General features: G+C 41.0%; 1 protein-coding gene across 13 annotated transcripts in view; it reads right to left on the bottom strand.

The window, feature by feature from the left end:
* Nucleotides 1-24,127, bottom strand: part of EPB41 (erythrocyte membrane protein band 4.1) — a 225,452-nt gene that overhangs the window by 119,154 nt on the left and 82,171 nt on the right. For 12 of the 13 annotated variants that reach the window (XM_030805657.1, XM_030805644.1, XM_030805646.1 and 9 more), the window contains exon 2: nt 4,140-4,611. In XM_030805657.1, coding sequence (XP_030661517.1) covers nt 4,140-4,604 — 465 coding nt within the window. In that variant the 5' untranslated portion in view covers nt 4,605-4,611. The remainder of the gene's footprint in view (nt 1-4,139; nt 4,612-24,127) is intronic. The other variant, XM_030805656.1, reaches the window with a different exon arrangement.

The raw sequence follows: 24,127 nt of genomic DNA, 5'->3' as shown, positions 1-24,127 counted from the left end.
AATCATGTCTGTTTTATAATAATAATAATACCAAACATTTATACAACAATTACAATGGGCCAGTTACTATTCTAAGAAAATTACTTAAGTGAACTCACTCGATCCTCATAACTACCCTGCGAGACAGGTACTATTATTATATCCCCACTTGACAGAGCCAGGATAATAGTACCTGGCCTGCACGTTGTAAAACTGAGGCCAGAGAAATTAAGTAACTTGCCTAGGATCATACAATTAATAAGTCACATACCAGTCTGGCTTCAGAATCCATGATTTTTTTTTTTTTTTTTTGAAATAGAGTCTCACTCTGTCACCCAGGCTGGAATGCGGTGACATAATCATGGCTCAATGCAGCCTCGACCTCTCAGATTCAAGTGATCCTCCCACCTCAACATCCCAAGTAGCTGGGACTACAGGAGAGCCACCGTACCTAGCTAGTTTTTAAATTTTTTGTAGAGATGGTGTTTCTCCATGTTGCCCAGGTTGGTCTCGAACTCCGGGGCTCTAGTGATCCTCCCACCTCAGTCTCCTGGAGTGCTGGACTTACAGGCATGAGCCACCACACTCAGCCCCAAAATCCATGATTTTAAACCTCTTCACCATATTGCAGTTTTTATTTACCAAGGTATATCCAGCCTAGGGCCTGGCACACATGGTAGGTTTTCAATAAATATTTGTTGAATGAATAAATAAACAAACATTAAAAATTTACATAGCCTTCCAAAAAATCCAAGCTACTCTGGATGAAGACTGGTACAATCCTATATTTATATATATATATTATATACTTAAATGTAATATAAATATATATTTATATATTTATAATATAAAGCAAACACGTTTTTTAAAAAATTCTGGGCAAAAAAGGACCATTTAAATAAAATCCTATTACATATACAGAAATATGATTAGGCAAATAAACCTTTATCCAGAAGGCTCTGATCCACAAGGTTTTGACTATAAATATTAGTTTCCAAAAGGCCTAAAACAGTTTGTTCTTTTAAATAATATCTCCTTGAAATTTTATTAACAATATCGTTTCTTTTTCTCCACATGAAGACAAATAACCTACGGACAATTTATTTCAATTCTGAATTAAATCTTAATGAATGAGATTTTAGTTAAATCTAAAATTAACTGTCCATCATCTGTGTCAACTTGAGTACGAAGACAAGTTCTGATTCAAATGTTAACTAAAACAAGATATGGACTTTCCCCTACATAAAGCTGAAGGAGAAAAAAGCAGTTAAAAACCCCTTGAGGCCAGGCACAGTGGTCACGCCTGTAATCCCAGCACTTTGGAAGGCTGAGGCAGGAGGATTGCTTGAGTTCAGGAGTTCAAGACCAGCCTAGGCAACAAAGCAAGAGCATCTCTACCAAAAAATTTAAAAATTAGCTGGGCATGTCGCATGCGCCTGTAGTCCCAACTACTCAGGAGGCTGAGATGGGAGGATAGCATGAGCCCAGGAGGTTGAGGCTGTAGTGAGCCATGATTGCACCACTGTATTCTAGTCTGGGTGACAGAGAGAGACCCTGTCAAGAAAGAAAGAAAAAAAGAAAATAAATAAAGAGGGGGAGGGAGGGAGGGGAAAGGAGGAGGGAGAGGAAGAGAGGAAGAGAGGAAGAGAGGGAGGGAGGGAGGAAGAGAGGAAGAGAGGGAGGGAGGGAGGGAGGAAGGGAGGAAGAGAGGGAGAGAGGGAGGGAGGGAGGGAGGGAAGGCAGGCAGGCAGGCAGGCAGGCAGGCAATTTGAAAAACTCTTAAAAGTACCAGGCTTCCTGAAAGATAATGTAATTTTTTTTTTTTTTTTGAGATAGAGTCTCACACTGTCACCCAGGCTGGAGTGCAGTGGCACGATCTCAGCTCTCAGCAATTTTCCTGCCTCGCCTTTCCGAGTAGCTGGGACTACAGGCGGCCGCCACCATGCCCAGCCAATTTTTTGTATTTTTTGTAGAGACAGGGTTTCACCATGTTGGCCAGGCTGGTCTCGAACTCCTGACCTCGTGATTCGCCTGCCTCGGCCTCCTAGCATGCTAGGATTACAGGTATGAGCCACTGCGCCCGGCCGATAATGTAATTTAATTCTTTTGGTATTCCTAAAATAAAATGGTATTAAGATATGAATGGTTTCTTTGCCTTTACTGTTTGTGTTTATTTACTAGCTAACATTCATTATTTATTAAATGCCAGGCAATGTTTTAAGAGCTTTTACCCGTTTCACTCTTTTAATCCTTTCGATCCCAAATGAGGTGGATATTATTATCCCCATTGTACAGAGGAGGAAACTGATGAAGTGAAAAGTGTCACTTTTCTTCGATTTGAACCCTCTAGTCGGATTCCATAGCTTGCATCTTAACTATTACAGAATATAGTAAATCTTGTTTTCAACCTTCACCAATAGCAAGTGTGTAATTATAATTTTATCCTAAATTTTACCCTCAGCACTTTGAATATACAAGTAATAGTTCTAGAAATACATGTAATATTCTAATAAGACTCTAATAAAACTATGGAGTCCAAATCTCAGACCTATAATAGAAACATGTGGGACTTATACTTTTTCCCCCAACACTGTCAGAGTTCTAGAAGAACTTACACTTTTAACAATGCAGATAATATTCACGTGCTTCAGAAATAAGAAGACTTTGAAAATAATTCTTAATTTGTAATGGTAAGGCTGAAAATAAATGACATTCTTAGAAAATAGTCTGAGTTACAGTACTAATGTTTTCCCATTTTTTTGGACAAATAAACACACTCACAACTCATGTTTAGTTTAACAACATTATGTCACAATTAAGGCCCCAGACTAATATACGTTACACAGGTGATAGAAAGAGCTAGACTTCCTCATCTATATCTTATACTCTGTGGCAATATGACCTAGTTAAAGAAGATGATCAAAATAAGGTAGACATGACCTGAATCTATCACATATCTTCAAAGGGCTTGAATTCATCACACAGCTTTTAGGAAGATTTACATAAAAGAACCACATCTGCTAATAACTGTCCTGTTCCTAATAATTCCACAAAAATGAACTCTAAACCATCTCACTTTTCTTTCCCTCTCTCATGAAAAATCTTCAATTTGTTCCATTATTACAATAAAATGATATATGGGCTGAACACATTCATTTGATGCTTTTTTTTTTCTCTTCTATTCTTTGATTTATAAATAGTAAATGGACAGGCATGGTGGTGCACACCTGTAATGCCAGCTGCTCAGGAGGCTGAGGTGGGAGGATCACTTGAGCCCAGGAGTTTGAGATTAGCCTGGGCAAAATAGCAAGACCCTTTAATACATACAAAGTGTAGGTATCTTTTTAAAAAGTAAGTTTCCAAAGACTACATTAATTTTTTCAGAGTAGAAACTATAAGCCGGGCATGGTGGCTCACGTCTGTAATCCCAGCACTATGGGAGGCTGAGGTGGACAGATTACCTGAGGTCAGGAGTTTGTGACCAGCCTGGCCAACACAGCAAAACCCTGTCTCTACTAAAAATACAAAAATTAGCTGGGCATGGTGGCCAGCGCCTGTAATCCCAGCTACTCAAGAGGCTGAAGCAGAAAATAGCTTGAACCCAGGAGAGGGAGGTTGCAGTGGGCCGAGATCGCACCACTGCACTCCAGCCTGGGTGACAGAGCAAGACTCAGTCTCAAAAAAAAAAAAAAAATAGAGTAGAAACTATAAAGCTTTATGATGCTACTTATCACTATCAATGCCTAGTAAGTCAACTAGCTAGTAAGAAATAAAACCAAGTATTTTTTTTTTTTCCTGTTGTTGAGACGGAATCTCGCCCTTGTCACCTAGACTGGAATGCAGTGGCACGATCTCAGCTCACTACAGCCTCCACCTCCCGAGTTCAAACTTCTCCTGTCTCAGCCTCCTGAGTAGCTGGGATTACAGGCACCCGCCATCATGCCCGGCTCATTTTTGTGCTTTTAGTAGAGACAGGGTTTGGCCATGTTGGCCAGGCTGGTCTCGAACTCCTGACCTCAGTTGCATCCCCCTGCCTCGGCCTCCCAAAGTGGTGGAATTATAGGCGTGAGCCACTGCACCCAGCCCAAATACTCTTAAATGAAAAATAAAGTGTATAACCTGCCTTCCTTTGCCCACCTCCTATATCCACACATCCTTACCTGTGTTTCTGCACTGCTTAATGAATGAAGATCCAAAGATGGGTCTGTTTTGAGTTCAGGTTCAGGAGCTGCAATCGGGGCCTTTAAAATGATCTCTTCATCAAGACTGGTTCCGAATTCTATCTCTTTCTGACCTCTTTCACCTTTTTCTTTATCTGACTCTACTTCTTTGCCTTCCTCCTCAGACACCTGAGATTTGGGCCTTTTGAGAAACGAGGAGAACAGTCGTGAAAGGCCTCTGCTTTCTGATGTCCGCTCCTTGTTCTTGGTCAAGTCTTCATGTGTAGGAGTGTCTCCATTAGAAGCTTTCAGCTTCTGTTCACATTGATTATCTCCTTCGGCTACTGTCTGACAAGATTCCTCCTGCTGAGGTTCTTGTTGGCCTGAGTTTACGGCTTCCTCACCCTCTTCCTTCTGTTGGTGCTGGGAATTTTCAGCCTCAGTCACTAAACTCTTCTCTGTCATGATGTTGCTATTAAGAAGAAGATAGAAAAGGGGAGCTCTTATAAGCAAAACACATTACTGTTGGCAAAACCCTAAACCCTAAAAACTTAATATACTTAGGTATTTAATTGCCAACAAACAGAATTCCAACCCATTAAACATGAGACTTTCCATTAAATTACAAAAATATCTTATCTACACATCCTGAATAAAATATTAATGCCTTGAGTCATTAAAGATATGCACATAGAGAAAGAAGCTTAAAATAGTACCCACTGAGGCCACCTTAGTGAAATACATCATATATTAAATCCAATGCCTAGAATTGTATATAGTAAATACAGTTTTATCTTTCCTTCAAAAAGGATTGTGGTTTAGTGTCCTTTGAGGGTATCAATCTGAAGGTGTAGGATTTGCAGGAATTATTCCCTGCAAAATTCTCCACACCCCAAGAGACGATGAAATTTAAAAGTTCCCCAAGTCTTTATTGTTCTTTTTCTTTACATTTCTTAGGATGCAGAGACTTCTCTATTAAAATTGCAAAAGTAAAATTCCGATAGTTTGTTGTAAGACTGGGTAACAGCAATGACAAGTATACAGTTTAAATAATTGCAAAAAATTTCCTTAGGTTTTCATGTTACAATTCCAAATTACGACATCTTTCAGAGGTATTCCTTTTTTTTTTTTTTTTTTTTTCCTTTTTGTGGAGAATGCGGTCTTGCTATATTGCCCAGGCAGGTCTGGAACTCCTGGGCTCAAGCTATCCTCCTGCCTCTGCCTCCCTAAGACCTGGGATTACAGGCGTGAACCACTGCGCCTGGCCAGAGGTGTCCCATTTTAAGCTCTTTCAGTCTCCTTTTTCTCCTGATAAATATGATTTTGAAAGCTCAGAATTTTTAAGAGTGGGAAGTGAAACTAACAATAGAGAAAGGAGACAGAGAAGAAAAACTTAGAAAGCAAGTGTTGATTCACTCGTAGGGGAGGAAGAAAGAGCAGGCAGCTGACCTTACATATTTCAAACATCTTGGCTTCTAGCCTCTAGATCTCAAAATCCCAGTATTATCAGTCAAGCTTCACAATCACAGCCAACGAGCACTGTCACGTCTACTTTACTAAAGAATAACCAACACATGTGGGGACTTTGAAAACACTGGGCAATGAAGTCGACTATTGATGATCTTATGCTTTGATTCACTGCTATCACTAAAAGTACTTCCTCCCCATCACTCACAAAGCAGCATTACATTGCCTTATCTTCTCTGTATTAAATAAAGTAATTAAACAAATTTTAAGGCTAGTGAAGTGAAGCACTGGGAGTCGAGAAGAAACAAAGACATCTGTAACTGGTTGTGATCAATTAGTTGTAAGCATCACTGCACTGGACAAGCCTAAATGAAGTAACTTGATCTGGATGTTAACAATCTGAATGAATGAACAAACTATATTTAGCTCATTCCCTCCTCAGGCCCTTCACACTTGCTGCTCTCTCTACTTACAATGCTCTTCTCCTGGCTATTTGAAGGCTGGTCTCCTTCATATCATTACTGTCTTAGGCCTTAGGAGGCCTCCCCACATAACCTAGCTAAAAGTATTGGCCTTCATGCCCCCAGATACCCTCACAGGACTACTGCACTTATTATCTGCAATTATTTTGTTAACATATTAGTTTACCAGTTTATGGTCTTTCTTCCCTCTCTCCAGCTAAAATGTCTTTCTTCCCTCTCTCCAGCTAAAAGTTCCATAAGGATATGAACCTTGACATATATATATTTTTTTTATCATTGTATACCCAATGCCTAGAATAGTACCTGACACATAACAGGTATTAATAAAAGTTTTAGGCCAGGCGCAGTGGCTCACACCTGTAATCCCAGCACTTTGGGAGGCCGAGGCGGGCGGATCACCTGAGGTCGGGAGTTTGAGACCAGCCTGGTCAGCATGGTGAAGCCCTGTCTCTACTAAAAATACAAAAATTAGCCAGGCATGGTGGCAGGCGCTTGTATTCCAGCTACTCAGGAAGCTAAGGCAGGAGAATCACTTGAAACTGGGAGGCGGAGGTTGTGGTGAGCCGAGATCGTGCCATTGTACTCCAGCCTAGGCAACAGAGCGAGACTCCATCTCAAAAAAAAAAAAGTTTTTGGGGGCTGGGCATGGTGGCTCACGCCTGTAATCCCAGCAATTTGGGAGGTTGAGACAGGAGGATCACTTGAGCTCAGGATTTCAGGACCAGCTTGGGCAACATAGCAAAACATTGTATTTATAAAAAATTTAAAAATTAGCCAGGTATGGGTGGCGTGTGCCTGTAGTTCCAGCTACTTGGGAAGCTGAGGCAGGAGAATCACTTGAATCCAGGAGGCTGATGCTACAGTGAGCCATGATCATGCCACTGCATGCCAGCCTAGGTGACAGAGCAAGACCTTGTCTCAAAAAAAAAACAAAAACCTAAGTTTTTTAAAAAACGAATTGATTTCACTGAATATATCCGATAAATACAAACTGCAAAGGCATTCTCTAAATTTATTCAAGTAAATTTACTTCAAATGCATGATATTAATTGATTCATTCAACAAATTCTTATCAGGACTGATGCTATAGGTGCTGGACACACAACAGTAAACAAAACAGTCAAGGTCTATGTCACCATGGAGTTTACATTCTTGTACAATGAAAGAAAAATTCAAAATAAATTTTGTTTAAAACCACTATTGATATAGACAGAGGGGCAGAGAAATTCTAGGCAGAAAAGGACCGGTCTCTGACGAAACCCTACCCTCACACAGAAAAGCATGAAACTGCAGCCCAAAGTGAGAACTTACATCCCTGCTTTCCCGCTGGAATGGTGCCTTTTCCTAAACCACCCATGGCCCCACCTCACCCAATCCTGTGCCTATAAAAACCCCAGACTCAGCTGGGAGGGAGGAGAAGCGGCTGGATGTTGGAGAGAAGCAGCTTGACTTCAGAGGGACAGCTTGATGGCGTAACTTCAGAGAAGAATTCGGCTGGAGATGGCTGTACTTCAGAGGAAGATAATCTACCCACCCCCGGCCCCTTTTCAGCTCCCCTTCCTGCTGAGAGTCACTTTCATCAGCAATAAAATCCCCTGTATTTACCATTCTTCAACTCATTCCTGTGACCTCATTTTTCCTGGACACCGGACAAGAGCATGGGAGCCATGTGTGCAGATACAAAAGGCTGTCACACTGGCCCTCTGCCCTCACTGGCAGAGGGCAGCACCTCACTCAAAAAGGCAAAGGGCCCACTGAGCTGCTAACACTTAAGCTGTTCGCGGATGGCATGGCAAAGCTAAAAGAGCACTGTAACATGCCCTCTGGGGCTTGGAGGGACGCAGATACTGCCCCCTGGATACTGCTGTGAGGCCCACATGGCCTTGAGTCCTGCAAGCACCAAGGCAGTCAGCTCGTTCCAGCGCTTGTGCACTCCAGTTCCCACCTTGTTCATTCGCATGCTCCTTCCCACAAGGAGTTGAGAGTGGCAGGCTGAGTAAACAAGGTACGCCTGTCACAATTCCCATGAAGAGGTCACGCAAATATCCTGCTTCACTCTAAGGGGTCTGATTCAATAGGTCTGGAATGGGGCCTGAAATTCTACAATTCTAACAAGATGTTGCCAATGCTGCTGGCCCACTGAGCACATTTTGAGTAGGAAGTACAGAAAATCACCATTACGATCACTTTGAGAACGTACCTCAAAATGCCTAAGAAACAAAGACTGTAAAAAGCTGCTTTTAGCAAGTGGAATACGAAGAGTGGGAAATAGTTGACACAATAAGTGCTCAAGAAATGCTTGTTAATGAATGAATGAAACATATGATGCAACATATTAAATGTGAAAAGTGAACCACTAACATTTTTAAAAACTCTTTTTGGCGCTTAATCAGACTTTGTAATCTTTAAACATAGAGTATGGCAATTCCAAGTTTCCTACCCAGCTGTGACAAGTGCCCAGATTCAGTGCTCTGGGTATCTCCATTGATAATATCTCTGTTCCACATTTAGGAAGTAATGTTTAGGACAGGAGCCAATCATAATCCCGAAAGACACAATCGTCAATGGCATAATCCTGAGTGTTGAAATCCCAAAAGACCAAAATCCCAAAAATATAATTCTGGAAAAAGGAATTTAAAAAAAATTTTAAAGATATTTATTTACATTTTTAAGGGGGATTTAGAGAAACATAAAAACATAGCAGAACACTTCATAGGCCACTTTACATGATAAAATAGGCAAAAACAACATACATATTTTGCAAGCATAAACACTCGGGTATACTAATGACAGTCATACAGGTATAAGTTATGAGCAGACAAGGTGTATTCATAAAAAAATAGCTTATATAACTGCAGTCATCTGAAATACCACGACAAACAACCTAAGTCTTAAGATCAATCAAAAACCATGATGGGCTTTTTGCTGTAGGCCCAAGTGGTTGCTGCCGAAATGGGCAAGTTCATGAAACCTGGGAAGGTGGTGCTTGTCCTGGCTGGAAGCTACTCTGGACGCAAAGCCGTCATCGTGAAGAACATTGATGATAGTACCACTGCACTCCAGCCTGGGTGACAAAGTGAGACTCTATCTCAAAAAAAAAAAAAAAAAAAAAAAAAAAAAACCTCCTGGAATATCATCAGCTGGAAGGAATGCCAATGCAGGCAAATAATGCACTTTAAAAATAAAAATAATGCACTTTTTTTGAGACAGGTTCTGACTTGACCCAGGAAGAGTGCAGTGGGACAATCTCAGCTCACTGCAACCTCAACTTCCTGGGCTCAGGCAGTTCTCCCACCTCAGCCTCCCAAGTAGCTGGAACTACAGGTACACACAACCATGCCCAGCTAATTAAAAATAAAAAGAAATTTTTTTTAAAGATGGAGTTTCACCATATGCCCAGGTTGGTTTCAAACTCCTGGGCTCAAATGATCCTCCTGCCTCAGCCTCCCAAAGTGCTGGGATTACAGCAGTGAGCCACCATACCTATAATGCATATAAAAAATACCTTTTTTTTTCTCAACCCTCCCCTAGTGACATCATAATGTGCTTTTTAAATTTTTTAAATGTATTTTATTATTTTATTTTTTTGAGATAAGGTCTGGCTCTGTGGCCCAGGCTGGAGTGCAATGGCATAATCTCAGCTCACTGCAACCTCCATCTCCCCAGCTCAAACCTCCATCTCCCCAGCTCAAACCATCCTTCTACCTCAGCCTCCTAAGTAGCTGAAACTACAAGCACGCACCACCAAGTCCGGCTAATGTGTTTTTGTAGTTTGGAGACAGATGGGGTTTCGCCATGTTTTGCCAGGCTGGTCTCGAACCCCTAGGCTCAAGTGATCTTCCCGCCTTGGCCTACCAAAGTGCTGGGATAACGTGAACCTGCCACAATGCACTTTTAAACTGAAACTTTCATCCTTGCTGTATTGTGTGGCCAATCCATTCATCTGAATTTTCTGCCAAGTGCATTGGGGCTGAATGGAACAAACTTTATTCGTAACATTTTGAAATTCACTTTTAGAAGCCTTGATCGCACCTCATTCCAAATCTGTCATTATGGTTCAGGGATTCAGTGAAAATCCATTTTCTTCTGCCAAGTCTACCAGATCTTCAAATAAACATTTATAAGGTGTTTCACTTTTTCCAGTCACTAACAGATAAACTAGTAGATCAGTTCTAGAATTTTCAGATTCAATGGGGGCATGAATTGTATACAGGTGATTAAAAAAAAAAAAGGGACAGTTTCAAAAGTACCATCCATTAGCCAAAGTGAAGCATGTTTGCTATATTAGATTTAGTGGTAAATATAAGAAGTCTATCCTCTTTGACAGTCAAATCTCTAATCAAGATTAGTTCACCATTTAACGTGTTTTGCAACAGTGGAGGAACCTCAATATCGACAAGTGTTTTTGGTTCAGAAGGTCACCGAGCTTATCAAATTCTTTTTATTCTGTAACGAAGGGTGTTTTTTAAAGGCAAGTATGAAGGGGCATGTGTGAAGGGGCAGTACTCGTACACGATTGAATATAATTTTGCGGGGGAGATTTCTTGTATTTTTCGCGTGCATTTTCAATTCTTGTATGATCTTCAAAACACTCACTGCACTTGTATTTGAAGAGTGGTTGTGGTCTACAAATTTTGCAAGTATATGTGGTCCACTGGAAAGTTTTGTTATTGCTTGGCCATGCCAATTAAGCAACACTCTGCTTTCACAGCAGCAATAATAATTAGCTTTTAAACTTTTATCTTTCACCATCAAGTAGCCTCATACACTTAACTTATCACAGCCTTTCTATGAGGAAACAATTTCCTCATAGATCTTTCATTGTATTGTAAGTAAGAAGGAATGACATTCAGCTTCTCTAATACCAAATCTGTATTAGTCAGCGTTCTCCAGAGCGACAGAACCAAGAGGATATGTATATAGATACATAACGGAGGATTTACTAGGGGAATTGGCTCACACGATTGTGATGGCTGAGAAGTTCCACAACAGGTGTATGCAAGCTGGAGACTCTGGGATGCCAGTGGCATAGCTCAGTCCAAGACTAAAGGCCTCAGAACCAGAAAAGTTGATGGTATAACTCTCACCCTCAGGACCTGGGGGGGCTACTGGTATAAGTCCTTGAGTCCAAAGGCTGAGAAGCCTATAGTTCTGATGTCCAACACAGCAGAAGAAAAGTCTGTCCCAGCTCTCAGAGACACACGTGTCTTCTGTATTTGTTCTTTCCAGGCCCCCCAGCCAATTTGATGGTGCCCACCAAAAATGAGAGCAGATCTTCCCCACCTAATCCACAAGATTTACACATTAATCGCCTCTGGAAACATCCTCACAGACATACCCCAAACAATACTCTACCACGTTTCAAGGTATTCCTTAATCCAGTCAAACTGACATCTCCAAAATTAAGTCTGTAAGTCTACCCCTTGTCAACTTGGCATCTATATGCATCTCCTTAAACCATATTTAATTTCCAAATAAACACAACAAAGTAATAATTCTGCCTAACATGAAGCAACTATCCTGTGATTGTGATTTTGGGGATTGTAGACATTAGGGATTTTAGACTTCAGGGATTTAGGCTTCAGGGATTTTGATCTTTCAGGATTTTAACATTTCGGATTACGGTGTTAAGGATTGTGTCTTTTGGGATTATGATCCAAACCCAATTAAGACATATGAAGAGTTAGAGGATAACATCTATGAGTACAGAATTGAGACATTTTGCCACATAATGGGACATATGTAAAAAACAAGCTGAACATAAGAATAAATGAAAACATAAGGAACAGGCACACAGGTAGAAAGGCAAAAGAATTCTACTGAAACATACTGAAACCAACTTCAGCTAATACCATACATTAAATGCTAGAAAACAATCAGGAATTTAAACAATGCAATATTCAGCAAAGATGATACAACTCAGTCTATACAAGAAAAAACATAAAAATGAACGATTAAGGAGAGTTTGCATCTATGTTCTTTCCAGCCGAGTACACATGGGTAGCAATGCTATTAATAAGAGCCAAAAAAAAAAAAGAATATAAAATGAAACTGATAAAGCTTGCTGATACTTTCAGTTAGCTCTGAGGTTAATATGAATTAAACAAATAAAAAATAAATGGCAAGAAGAAAAAAAATCCTATGGATCACTTACTAAAAGCTCAAATAAACTTCTCTGGACAAATACCATGCAGTCATGTTCTTCGCGTTACAAATGATAGGACGGGTACAGAGGAAAAGATACAAAGAAGTCAAGCAGCAAAAACAGGATAAATGCTCTACAAACAGGCTCTTCCTATGTAAATGACACTATTTTCATTCTGGATATAAAATCCAAAAGGAGGTATCCATTTACTTAATGTCAGAAAGAGGTCTTTTGATTTAAACAAACAAACAAACAAAAATCTACACAACACTGAAGAAAAAGTGATGAGTTACCATTCCATCTTAATCCTAATCCTCAAAACCCTATGAATTACACCCCATCTGGTATCAAAGATACACTTGTTTTAAAAGTGTGCATCTGTTAATTTCAGACAAATCAAACCTTTAAAAAAAAAAAAAAGAAAAACATACTGAGCAGACTGAAAAGACGAAATGGTATCTTTCATCTTTTTTTACATCTCTTTGTAACATTGAGTCAGTGCTCCGTTAATGCTTCTTGAGTTGAAAACTTCACAAAAACATTGCAGTTTGGCAGCATTAATAAAATTTCCTTTATAATCACCATTTAGGGATGAAGTTTGATGATTTAATTCTAGGTATTACTTTTCAAATTACTTCACTGAGAAGACAAAAAACAAAAACAAAAAAAACCCTCCGGGCACAGTGGCTCACACCTGTAATCCCAGCACTTTGGGGGGCCGAGGCAGGCAGATCACCTGAGGTCAGGAATTTGTGATCAGCTTGGCCAACATGGTGAAACTCTGTCTGTACTAAAAATACAAAAATTAGCTGCACATGGTGGTGCACACTTATAATCCTAGCTACTTGGAAGGCTGAGGCAGGAGAATGGCTTGAACCCAGAAGGCAGAGGTGCACTGAGCCAAGATCGCGCCACTGCACTCCAGCCTGGGCAAAAGACTAAGACTCCATCTCAAAAAATAAATAAATAATGCTTTCAGGGAGGAGTATAGATGTCAATAGAAAGAGACTTGAAGTGCAATGGGCAAATGGAATTCCACACAGGAGAACCAGTATTATTAAGAACATTGTAAGTCCAAAGAAACTAGTAAGAATTCCAGACTAGCTGAAATAGGGCTACAACAGGGCAGCAGGGGGAGATGAGGTTAGAAAAGAGCTACCGTTTAAAATTCCATGGCCAGGCACGGTGGCTTACACCTGTAATCCCAGCACTTTGGGAGGCCAAGGCAGGAGGATAGCTTGAGCCCAGGAGTTTGCCACCAGCCTAGGCAACATAGAAAGACCTCGTCTCTACAAAAAATAAAAAATTAGCCAAGTGTGGTGACATGCCCCCTGTAATCCCAGCTACTTGGGAATCTGAGGTAGGAGGATCACTTGAGCCTCAGAGGTCAAGGCTACAGTGAGTCATGACCCTGCCATTACACTCCAGCATGAGTGACAAAGTGAAACCCTATCTCTCAAAAATAAAAAAATTAGATTCCAACAGCAACAATAATAATAGCAGCTAGCATGTATTGAGTACCTAAATGCCACGCATTATTCTACATGCCCTTAAACCACTCTACAAGGTAGACATTCTCATTTCCCAGAAAATAAACTCTGGGTGGTTAAAAAATTTGCTTCAGATCATGGAGTCATGCATTAATGAAACCATTAAACATAGTGATGATTCTATTGTAAATTCTCAGGCTAGTATCTGTCCTGTAAAACACAGTACTTCACATGCTTCTACCCCAGAGATGCTTCTCTGTTAACAAAACCCCTATCTGTTGAGAAGTTATGCACAGACTATTCAATCTGGCTAAGACCACCTCTATTTCTACCAGTCTCAAGTTCCCTGCCCATGTACATATTTCCTTCTTTCTTTTTTTTTTTTTTTTTTTTTTTTTTTTTGAGACGGAGTCTCACTCTGTCACCTAGGCTAGAGTGCAGTGGCGCGATCTCGGCTCACTGCAAGCTCCGCCTCCCAGGTTCTCACCATTCTCCTGCCTCAGCCTCCCGAGTGGCTGGGACTACAGGTGCCCGCCACCACGCCCGGCTAATTTTTTGTATTTTTTTAGTAGAGACGGGGTTTCACCGTGTTAGCCAGGACGGTCTTGATCTCCTGACCTCGTGATCCACCCACCTCGGCCTCCCAAAGTGCTGGGATTACAGGCGTGAGCCACCGCGCCCGGCCACATATTTCTTCTTTTACTCTTTACAGAGTGTAAGTGAAGATGAATGAGACAGGAAGAGACAGGCAAAGACACATTATGAAATGACTTGAATATCATGCTAAATTGTTGGGACTTGATTCCTGAGAGCCACTGAAAGCTTTTAAGTAGGGAAGTAGATAAAGTGGAGGCAGAAGAGGCTAGAGACAGAAGGAAATTCAACAAATGACTGGGTAAATTCAGGTTATCAGTGAATATTCACAATGGGAATCCCTAGGGTTTCCTAGACTGAAATCAATACTGAGCACAGAAATTTGAAAAGCCTTGCAACCAAGGTTTAAGAACTCCCGCAGCCCTTAGTTTCTCTAGCTTATTCTCACTAGCACACTTCTTATTAATCCAGGCAGTTGCATATCAGAGCCTAAAGGCATTTTTATAATATACCTCCTTTGGCCCACTTTGATAAATGGTAATAGAACCAAAATAAGGCCGGGCACGGTAGCTCACACCTGTAATTCCAGCACTTTGGGAGCCCGAGGTGGGTAGATTGCCTGAGGTCAGGAGTTTGAAACCAGCCTGACCAACATGGTGAAACCCCATCTCTACTAAAAATACAAAAAAAAATTGGCCTGGCACGGTGGCTCACGCCTGTAATCCCAGCACTTTGGGAGGCTGAGGCAGGTGATCACCTGAGGTCAGGAGTTCGAGACCAGCCTGATCAACATGGAGAAACCCTGTCTCTACTAAAAATACAAAATTAGCCAGGCGTGGTGGTGCATGCCTGTAATCTCAGCTACTCGGGAGGCTGAGGCAGGAGAATAGCTTGAACCTGGGAGGCGGAAGTTGCGGTGAGCCGAGATCATGCCATGGCACTCCAGCCTGGGCAACAAGAGCAAAAGTCTGCCTCAAAAAAAAAAAAAAAAAAGTCAGCCGGGCGTGGTGGTGGGTGCTTGTAATCCCAGCTACTTGGGAGGCTGGGGCAGGAGAATCTCTTGAACCCAGGAGGCGGAGGTTGCGGTGAGCCGAGATCGCACCACAGCACTCCAGCTTGGGCGACAGAGCAAGACTCCATCTCACAAAAAAAAAAAGAACTGAAATAAAATAGAGAAGAGAGATTAATATCTTGCAAATATCTCAATAAAACATGTCCAAAATTAAATTCTTAATTCTGTTTTTCCTGTTCCCATAAGTGGCTCAATCATACCATCCAGTATCTCAAAGCAGAATCCTAAGTGCTGTCCTTCTCTTAGCCTTCTCCATTTCCCTTCCTAATCAAATCCATCTGTTCATCCTATATACTCTACCACCAAAACATATTTAGAACCAGTCTATTTTTCAGCTTCTCTACTGCTATTATGTTTGTATGAGTCTTCTTCACTTCTCACTTAAATTACATCCTAGAATGATTTGGCTTTTGCCTACCTCACTAACCTCTGCCCTTGGAGGTTACCCAGTTTGACAACAGTTCACACACTAAAAAGGATCTTAAGTCCCTGATTGAACATGCCCCAACAGAAATGAAATTCTAAAACAGCTTACAATCTTTATCTGCATTTCTAGGCTTATAGTGACTGGAGCACTCCTATGCTAAGTAAGAAAGACAAACTTAGTCTCTGACCTCCTGGATTTGATTCTCTATCCAGAAGATTGTGGACAGTAACAGCCCCTCAGTTCTCAGTCTTTATATTGCATCTTAAATCTTACATTCAGTTCTGAGCAATCTATTTTAGAGAGAAAAAATCTGTCAGAGATAGAAGATAATGATGGAATTTGAAATCATGTCATAAAATTAATAATTGAATGATATTGGGACTTTTAGCCTAGAAAAAGAGAACTCAAAGCAGGAAAATGATTGCTGCTCTAACAAATTTCAAGAGCTGCTAAATTTCATGTGACTCCTAAGGGCAGAATTCATTAGCCCACAGAAATGACAAAGACATAGTTTTCATCTAAATAAAGTAAAAGGAAGAAATTGCTAATAATTAAATGAGCTGCTTGGGAATAGTGAGCTTATTATCACCAAAAATATTCACTCAAGCTGAATGCCCATCTGTTGTAGATGCCAGAGAGAGGATTCTTCTAGTAAGTGGGTCCTTACATTAACTGAATTCTCAGGTCCTTACCAATGCTAAGATTTTACAAATAGGAAGAAAGAAAGAAAACAAACGGGGTTGGGCACAGTGGCTCACAGCTATAATTCCAACACTCTGGGAGACCAAAACAGGAGTATCACTTGAGACTAGGAGTTCCAAACCAGCCTGGGCAACACAGCAAGATCCTGTTTCTAAAAAAAAAATAAAAATAAAAATATTAGCCGGGCATGGTGGTGCATGCCTGTAGTCATAGCTATCTGGGAGGCTGAGGCAGGAGAACTGCTTGAGCCCAGGAATTTGAGGCTCCAGTGAGCTATGACTGCACCACTGCACTCCAGCCTGGTTGACAAAGCAAGACCCTGTCTCTGAAAAATAAAGATAAACAAAAGAGATATTAGAATAGTTACACAATGAGTTATTTTTTAAAGGCTATATTTTATTTCTCCCCCACCCCCAATATCCCCATGGACACCAGAGAGGGGCTATATTATAAACTCAAGAGTTACCATTTGGATTAGGAGAATAAGGGGGGAAATGCAAAAGTAAAGGATAATAGGCCCTTTTACTTCCCTAGTCAGAGAACAGAATCTAGTGACATTCTTTCAGACAGAAAGAAAATATGTTCAAGTATAAAGGTTTCAAAACTATGCTAGAAAACAGCTTCTTTCCCAATAAAAATCAATCCCCCAAAACCACAGGAAAGTATCTTTCCTGTCTAACTCAATTTAAGTACACTAATTAGCACCTCTAGAATAGGATAATCACCAATGTGGTCTTTGGATGAAAATGGTAATTTAAAATTTACAAAAGAGTTTCTTCAGAATTCTTCCTCTATCCTCTTGAAATTATTTGGATCTTAAATTACTCTTTATGAAGGCTTGCAGTGGCTCACGCCTGTAATCCCAGCCCTTTGGGAGTCCAAGGTGGGAGGATTGCTTGAGCTCAGGAGTTCGAAACCAGCCTGGGCAGCATAGTGAGACCATGTCTCTACTAAAGGAAAAAAAAAAATTAGCCAAGCATAGTTTCATGAGCCTGTAGCCCCAGCTACATAGGAAGGTGAGGTGGGAGAACTGCCTGAGCCCAGGAGTTGGAGGCTGCAGTGAATCATGATCACACTACTGCACTCCAGCCTGGGCAACAAAGCAAGACTCTGTCTAAAAAAAAAAAAATATTTGCCATACTGAGTGAATCAGGAATGTCACTGAGCATGATCATGCTGTTTTCAAAAACTTGGTTTTTAATTTAAGTCATTTCCATGGTGACTAATACCGCTGAATCAACTCATTCAAAGATATTTTTAAATAAACAAACTCTTACTCATCTTCTTCTAAGAAGATGAAAACACATTCCTTACTTCTCTAGAGAATTCAGGCATATACTTAAAAGATGTCTGGATATAGTCTAAAAGTACACCACCTGCGCCCGGGCCCTCCCAGAAAATACACCACTGGATCAATGATTACTGAGCATCAATGAGGACGATGTGAAACAAAAAAAATTCATCTCCACCGAATTGAGTTTTATTCCTTTTAAGTGTCAAAGTGGGCTGGGTGTGGTGGCTCAAGCCTGTAATCCTAGCACACTTTGGGAAGCCTAAGCAGGCAGATCACTTGAGCCCAGGAGTTCAAGATCAGTCTGGTCTGGACAACATGGTGAAACCTTATCTCTACAAAGGATACAAAAAATTAGCTGGGCATGGTAGCATGCACCTGTAGTCCCAGCTACGAGGGCAGGGTAGGGGTGGGTATGGGGTGGTAAGCCTGAGGTGGGAGGATCAGCTGAGCCCAGGAGGTCGAGGCTGTAGTGAGCTGTGATTGCTGCACTCCAGACTGGGTGACAGAATGAGACCCTGTCTCAAAAGAAAAAAAAAGTGTCAAAGTGTATTATTTTAGCCATTCTAGATAGAAATCTTTATGAAATGGATTATATGCTTCCTTGTTTCATTTTTAAAATCTATAGACCATAATTGAGTCTTTATTGATTTAGTCATCATTATGAACCTCAATTACTACACAGTGCTAATGTCCTCATGGGCTACTAAAGTCTATAGGGATGATTAGCCCTTTCAGAAAGATATCTGAATACTGTGCTTTTTTATTTTTTGTATCTGCCTTTATTAGGTTTCCTATTTGCTCATTTGAAGAGTTAACTCACATTTCTTGCTGATGTCAAAGTGGCCTGCCAACAAGCATCTTCCAATGTCTCCTCTTCTAATCTGTTATTGGCTAATCTACATTGATTCAGAAACCAGATAGCCAAGTGTGTTAAAATTTTGTTTAAAGAGTAAATGCAGCTGGGCGCGGTGGCTCATGCCTGTAATCCCAGCACTTTGAGAAGCCGAAACAGGTGGATCACTTGAGGTCAGGAGTTCGAGACCAGCCTGGTCAACATGGTGAAACCCAGTCTTTACTAAAAATACCAAAAATTAGCCAAGCGTGGTGGCGGGCGCTTGTAATCCCAACTACTTGGGAGGCTGAGACAGAAGAATCACTTGAACCTGGGAGGCAGAGGTTGCAGTGAGCCAAGATCGTGCCACCGCACTCCAGCCTGGGCGACAGAGGGAGACTGTCCCCGCCCCCAAAAAAAAAAGAAAAAAAAAGATTAAATGCGGCCGGGTGCGGTGGCTCATGCCTGTAATTCCAGCACTTTGGGAGGCCAAGGCAGGCAGATCACATGAGGTCAGGAGTTCAAGACCAGCCTGGCCAACATGGTAAAACCCTATCTCTACTTAAAATACAAAAATTAGCCGGGCGTAGTGGCACGCACCTGTAATCCCAGCTACCCAGGAGGCTGAGGCAGGAGAATCGTCTGAACCTGGGAGGTGGAGGCTGCAGTGAGCCGAGATCGCATCTTTGCACTCAGCCTGGGCGACAGAGCAAGACTCCATCTCCAAAAAAAGAGAGTAAATGCTAAGGAAGAGTAAGACTAATGCTTCACATTACTGGACAACTTCAATGCATAGATTTTATGAAATTACTTTTAGCTCTTCAAGTACCACATAAGCCTACTTTGAAGTTTCCATTATATTGTGTCTAGTTGAGGGTATAAGGTAAGTGACCTTCAGATCAATCACACCATGACTATTCTCTTTCTTTCCAAGTTGAGATTAAAAGTCTTTAATGCCATTATTCATATAAGGTGTTGTAGCCATATAAACTCTCCTGGAAAACATAAAACAATGGAATAATTTAGCCTGAAAATGTAACTGAAAGGAAGGAGAACCACACATAAAATGCTTACTAGCCTTAAAAATTTCAAGGTAAATATAAACAAAGCCTGAAGATTTCTAGCTACAAAGGGGTTTTAGTTAAAAGTATGGAACTTTTCTTACTCTCTTATTTTTAGTTTCTTAGAGCCAACTCAATCTAACAATATTTACTTTAGAATTTCTAAACTCAAATACCATAAGATTATTTTAGTAAACTTCACTTTAACCAGAAAACTACAGTAAATTAACTGACTATCAAATATCATCTAGTAAGAATACAAGTGGGAATCACAAACATGAACTGGATCATGGATTGTTTTAGCAGATACTCTGGAAACTGGAATAGATGCAGCAGTTGTCTCTCACCATTGTTACGTATGAAAAATATACTACAGGCCACCAGAAAATATAATACTGGCACCGAGACAAGATTTAGTACCAGTTTGAATATTTCAGATAATCCGCTATTTGCTGAAAGTATTCAATAAAACTATTGACTAAGCTTGATGACAGTTTTCTCTCTCAGAAAAGCCTCTACTATGGTGGACTGAATTCTGAGCAGTAAACAATAATTCTTTGGTGATGTGAACATATCAGAAACTTTGGCAGAGAATAATAATTTCACACAGTTTTGTTTTTTGTTTGTTTGCTTGTTTGAGACGGAGTCTCGCTCTGTCGCCCAGGCTGGAGTGCAGTGGCACAATCTCGGCTCACTGCAAGCTCTGCCTCCCGGGTTGACACCATTCTCCTGCCTCAGCCTCCCAAGTAGCTGGGAATACAGGTGCCCGCCGCCACGCCCAGCTAATTTTTTGTATTTTGTTAGTAGAGACGGGGTTTCACCGTGTTAGCCAGGATGGTCTCGATCTCGTGACCTCGTGATCTGCCCGCCTCAGCCTCCCAAAGTGCTGGGATTACAGGCTTGAGCCACCGCGCCCGGCCAATTTTTTGTATTTTTCGTAGAGACAGGGTTTCACCGTGTTAGCCAGGATGGTCACAATCTCCTGACCTCGTGATCCGCCCGTCTCAGCCTCCCAAAGTACTGGGATCACAGGCGTGAGCCACCGTGCCCAGCTAATTTCACACAGTTTTTATGCTGAGAAAAGAGGTCACAGTCAAACATGTAAGCTGACCACAAATAAATTCTAAAAACATTTAAAGAAAAATAAGGCACGGGCTGGGCGTGGTGGCTCACGCCTGTAATCCCAACACTTTGGGAGGCCAAGGCAGGTGGATCACTTGAGGTCAGGAGTTCGAGACCAGCCTGGCCAACATGGTGAGACCCTGTTTCTATTAAAAATACAAAAATTACCAATGACTTTCTTCACAGAATTGGAAAAAACTACTTTAAAGTTCATATGGAACCAAAAAAGAGCCCGCATCACCAAGTCAATCCTAAGCCAAAAGAACAAAGCTGGAGGCATCATGCTACCTGACTTCAAACTACACTACAAGCCTACAGTAACCAAAACAGCACGGTACTGGTACCACAACAGAGACATAGATCAATGGAACAGAACAGAGCCCTCAGAAATGATGCCGCATATCTACAACTATTTGATCTTTGACAAACCTGACAAAAACAAGAAATGGGGAAAGGATTCCCTATTTAATAAATGGTGCTGGGAAAACTGGCTAGCCATAAGTAGAAAGCTGAAACTGGATCCCTTCCTTACACCTTATACAAAAATTAATTCAAGATGGATTAAAGACTTAAATGTTAGACCTAAAACCATAAAAACCCTAGAAGAAAGCCTAGGCAATACCATTCAGGACATAGGCATGGGCAAGGACTTCATGTCTAAAACACCAAAATCAATGGCAACAAAAGCCAAAATTGACAAATGGGATCTCATTAAACTAAAGAGCTTCTGCACAGCAAAGAAACTACCATCAGAGTGAACAGGCAACCTACAGAATGGGAGAAAATTTTTGCAACCTACTCATCTGACAAAGGGCTAATATCCAGAATCTACAATGAACTCAAACAAATTTACAAGAAAAGAACAAACAACCCCATCAAAAAGTGGGCAAAGGACATGAACAGACACTTCTCAAAAGAAGACATTTATGCAGCCAAAAAACACATGAAGAAATGCTCATCATCACTGGCCATCAGAGAAATGCAAATCAAAACCACAGTGAGATACCATCTCACACCAGTTAGAATGGCCATCATCAGGAAACAACAGGTGCTGGAGAGGATGTGGAAAAATAGGAACACTTTTACACTGTTGGTGGAACTGTAAACTAGTTCAACCATTGTGGAAGTCAGTGTGGCGATTCCTCAGGGATCTCAAACTAGAAATACCATTTGACCCAGCCATCCCATTACTGGGTATATACCCAAAGGACTATAAATCATGCTGCTATAAAGACACATGCACACGTATGTTTATTGCAGCACTATTCACAATAGCAAAGAGTTGGAACCAACCCAAATGTCCAACAATGATAGACTGGATTAAGAAAATGTGGCACATATACACCATGGAATACTATGCAGCCATAAAAAATGATGAGTTCATGTCCTTTGTAGGGACATGGATGAAATTGGAAAACATCATTCTCAGTAAACTATCGCAAGGACAAAAAACCAAACACCGCATGTTCTCACTCATAGGTGAGAATTGAACAATGAGAACTCATGGACACAGGAAGGAAACATCACACTCCGGGGACTGTTGTGGGGTTGGGGGAGGGGGGAGGGACAGCATTAGGAGATATACCTAATGCTAAATGACGAGTTAATGGGTGCAGGAAATCAACATGGCACATGGATACATATGTAACAAACCTGCACATTGTGCACATGTACCCTAAAACCTAAAGTATAATAATAAGAATAAAAATTAAAAAAACAAAAAATACAAAAATCAACCAGGCATGGTGGTGGGTGCCTGTAAGCCCAGCTACTGGGGAGACTGAGGCACAAGAATTGCTTGAACCCAGGAGATGGAGGTTGCAGTCAGCTGTGATCATGCCACTGCACTCCAGCCTGGGAAAGGGTAAAACCTTGTCTCAAAAAATGAAAATTAAAAATTAAAAAATAGAAAACTGCTGAAAATGAAGGGGGAGAAAGAAAGGAAGGTCAAATTCAGACTACAGCTTGAGAGAAAAACAGAACAGTGTCAACATGGGTCAGAAGCAAAATTACCAAAGGTTAAATATCCCCAGATGTTTAAATTGTTCCTCACATTAAATAGTTTACCAGTTCCTCACCATTCTAGACATCCTCTCCCAAACAGATTCCAAAGTATCAGTATCTTTCTTTTAATTGAGGTACCTGGAACCAAACACATTTTCCTGAAGAACTGAAATCATAAAAGGGCCAGGCGTGGTGGCTCACGCCTGTAATCCCAGCACTTTGGGAGGCCAAGGTGGGCGGATCACGAGGTCAGGAGATCGAGACCATCCTGGTTAACATGGTGAAACCCTGTCTCTACTAAAAATACAAAAACTTAGCCGGGCGTGGTGGCGGGCGCCTGTAGTCCCAGCTACTCAGGAGGCTGAGGCAGGAGAATAATCGCTTGAACCCTGGAGGCGGAGCTTGCAGTGAGCAGAGATCGTGCCACTGCACTCCAGCCTGGGCGACGGAGACACCGTCTCAAAAAAAAAAAAAGGTTCTCATATGAATCTATCTTTATAACCTGATTCTGAACTGAAAACTGAAGTTATCAGTAAAGGAGGTAGCATGATCCTACTAAAAGTTCAGTTAGATCATCCACTGACCAGAAACCCTCCAAAGACATTTCCTGCCATTCAGAATAAAGGCCAAAGCCCTTGCAATTGCCTGTCCTGTTCCAGCCACCTTGGTCTCCTCGTTGTTTATTAAACATGGTAAGCATGCTATTTGCCAGGACCTTAGGATTTGTGGTTTCTTCTGCCTGGAAGGCTACCTCCCAGATGCCACAAGGCCTGCTTCCTTTGGGTTTTTACTCAAATATCACCTCCAGTGAGGCTTTCCTTGGTCACCCTATCTAAAATTGGAGGCCCAGCTGCACTTCATTTTCCTGCTTTATTTTTCTCTGTAACACTGAACTACTCTTTAATGACATACTATATGGTTTTTACTTAATTTGATTTATTGTCTACCCCCACTAGAATGTAAACTCCACTGGAGCAAAGGATTGTGCTTGTCTTGTTCACTGTTTCATCCTCGTTGCCTAGAATGTTGCACCAAAAAATATGAGTTGAACAAATAAATGAACGAAAGAAAGAGACTGATTTTGATATGTCCAAAGGCCAGAAACTACTTTCCTCATAATAAAAGACGTGAACGAGTCATCTGGTGAAGGGTAAAGAAATCAACAGAACCTAGATATACCCAAGAAGGAATACAAAATGCTTACTTACATATCCAAGGTACTAAGATACTTCAGATGTAGATATGCTAACTGTAATTTAACTACAAAATAATTTTTTCTTTTTTTTTTTTTTTTGA

This window comes from Nomascus leucogenys, chromosome 24 (assembly GCF_006542625.1).
Source record: "Nomascus leucogenys isolate Asia chromosome 24, Asia_NLE_v1, whole genome shotgun sequence".
NCBI classification, from domain to species: Eukaryota; Metazoa; Chordata; class Mammalia; order Primates; family Hylobatidae; genus Nomascus; species Nomascus leucogenys.
Note: the sequence above shows the minus strand (reverse complement) of the source record. Positions and strands in the feature narration are given on the sequence as shown.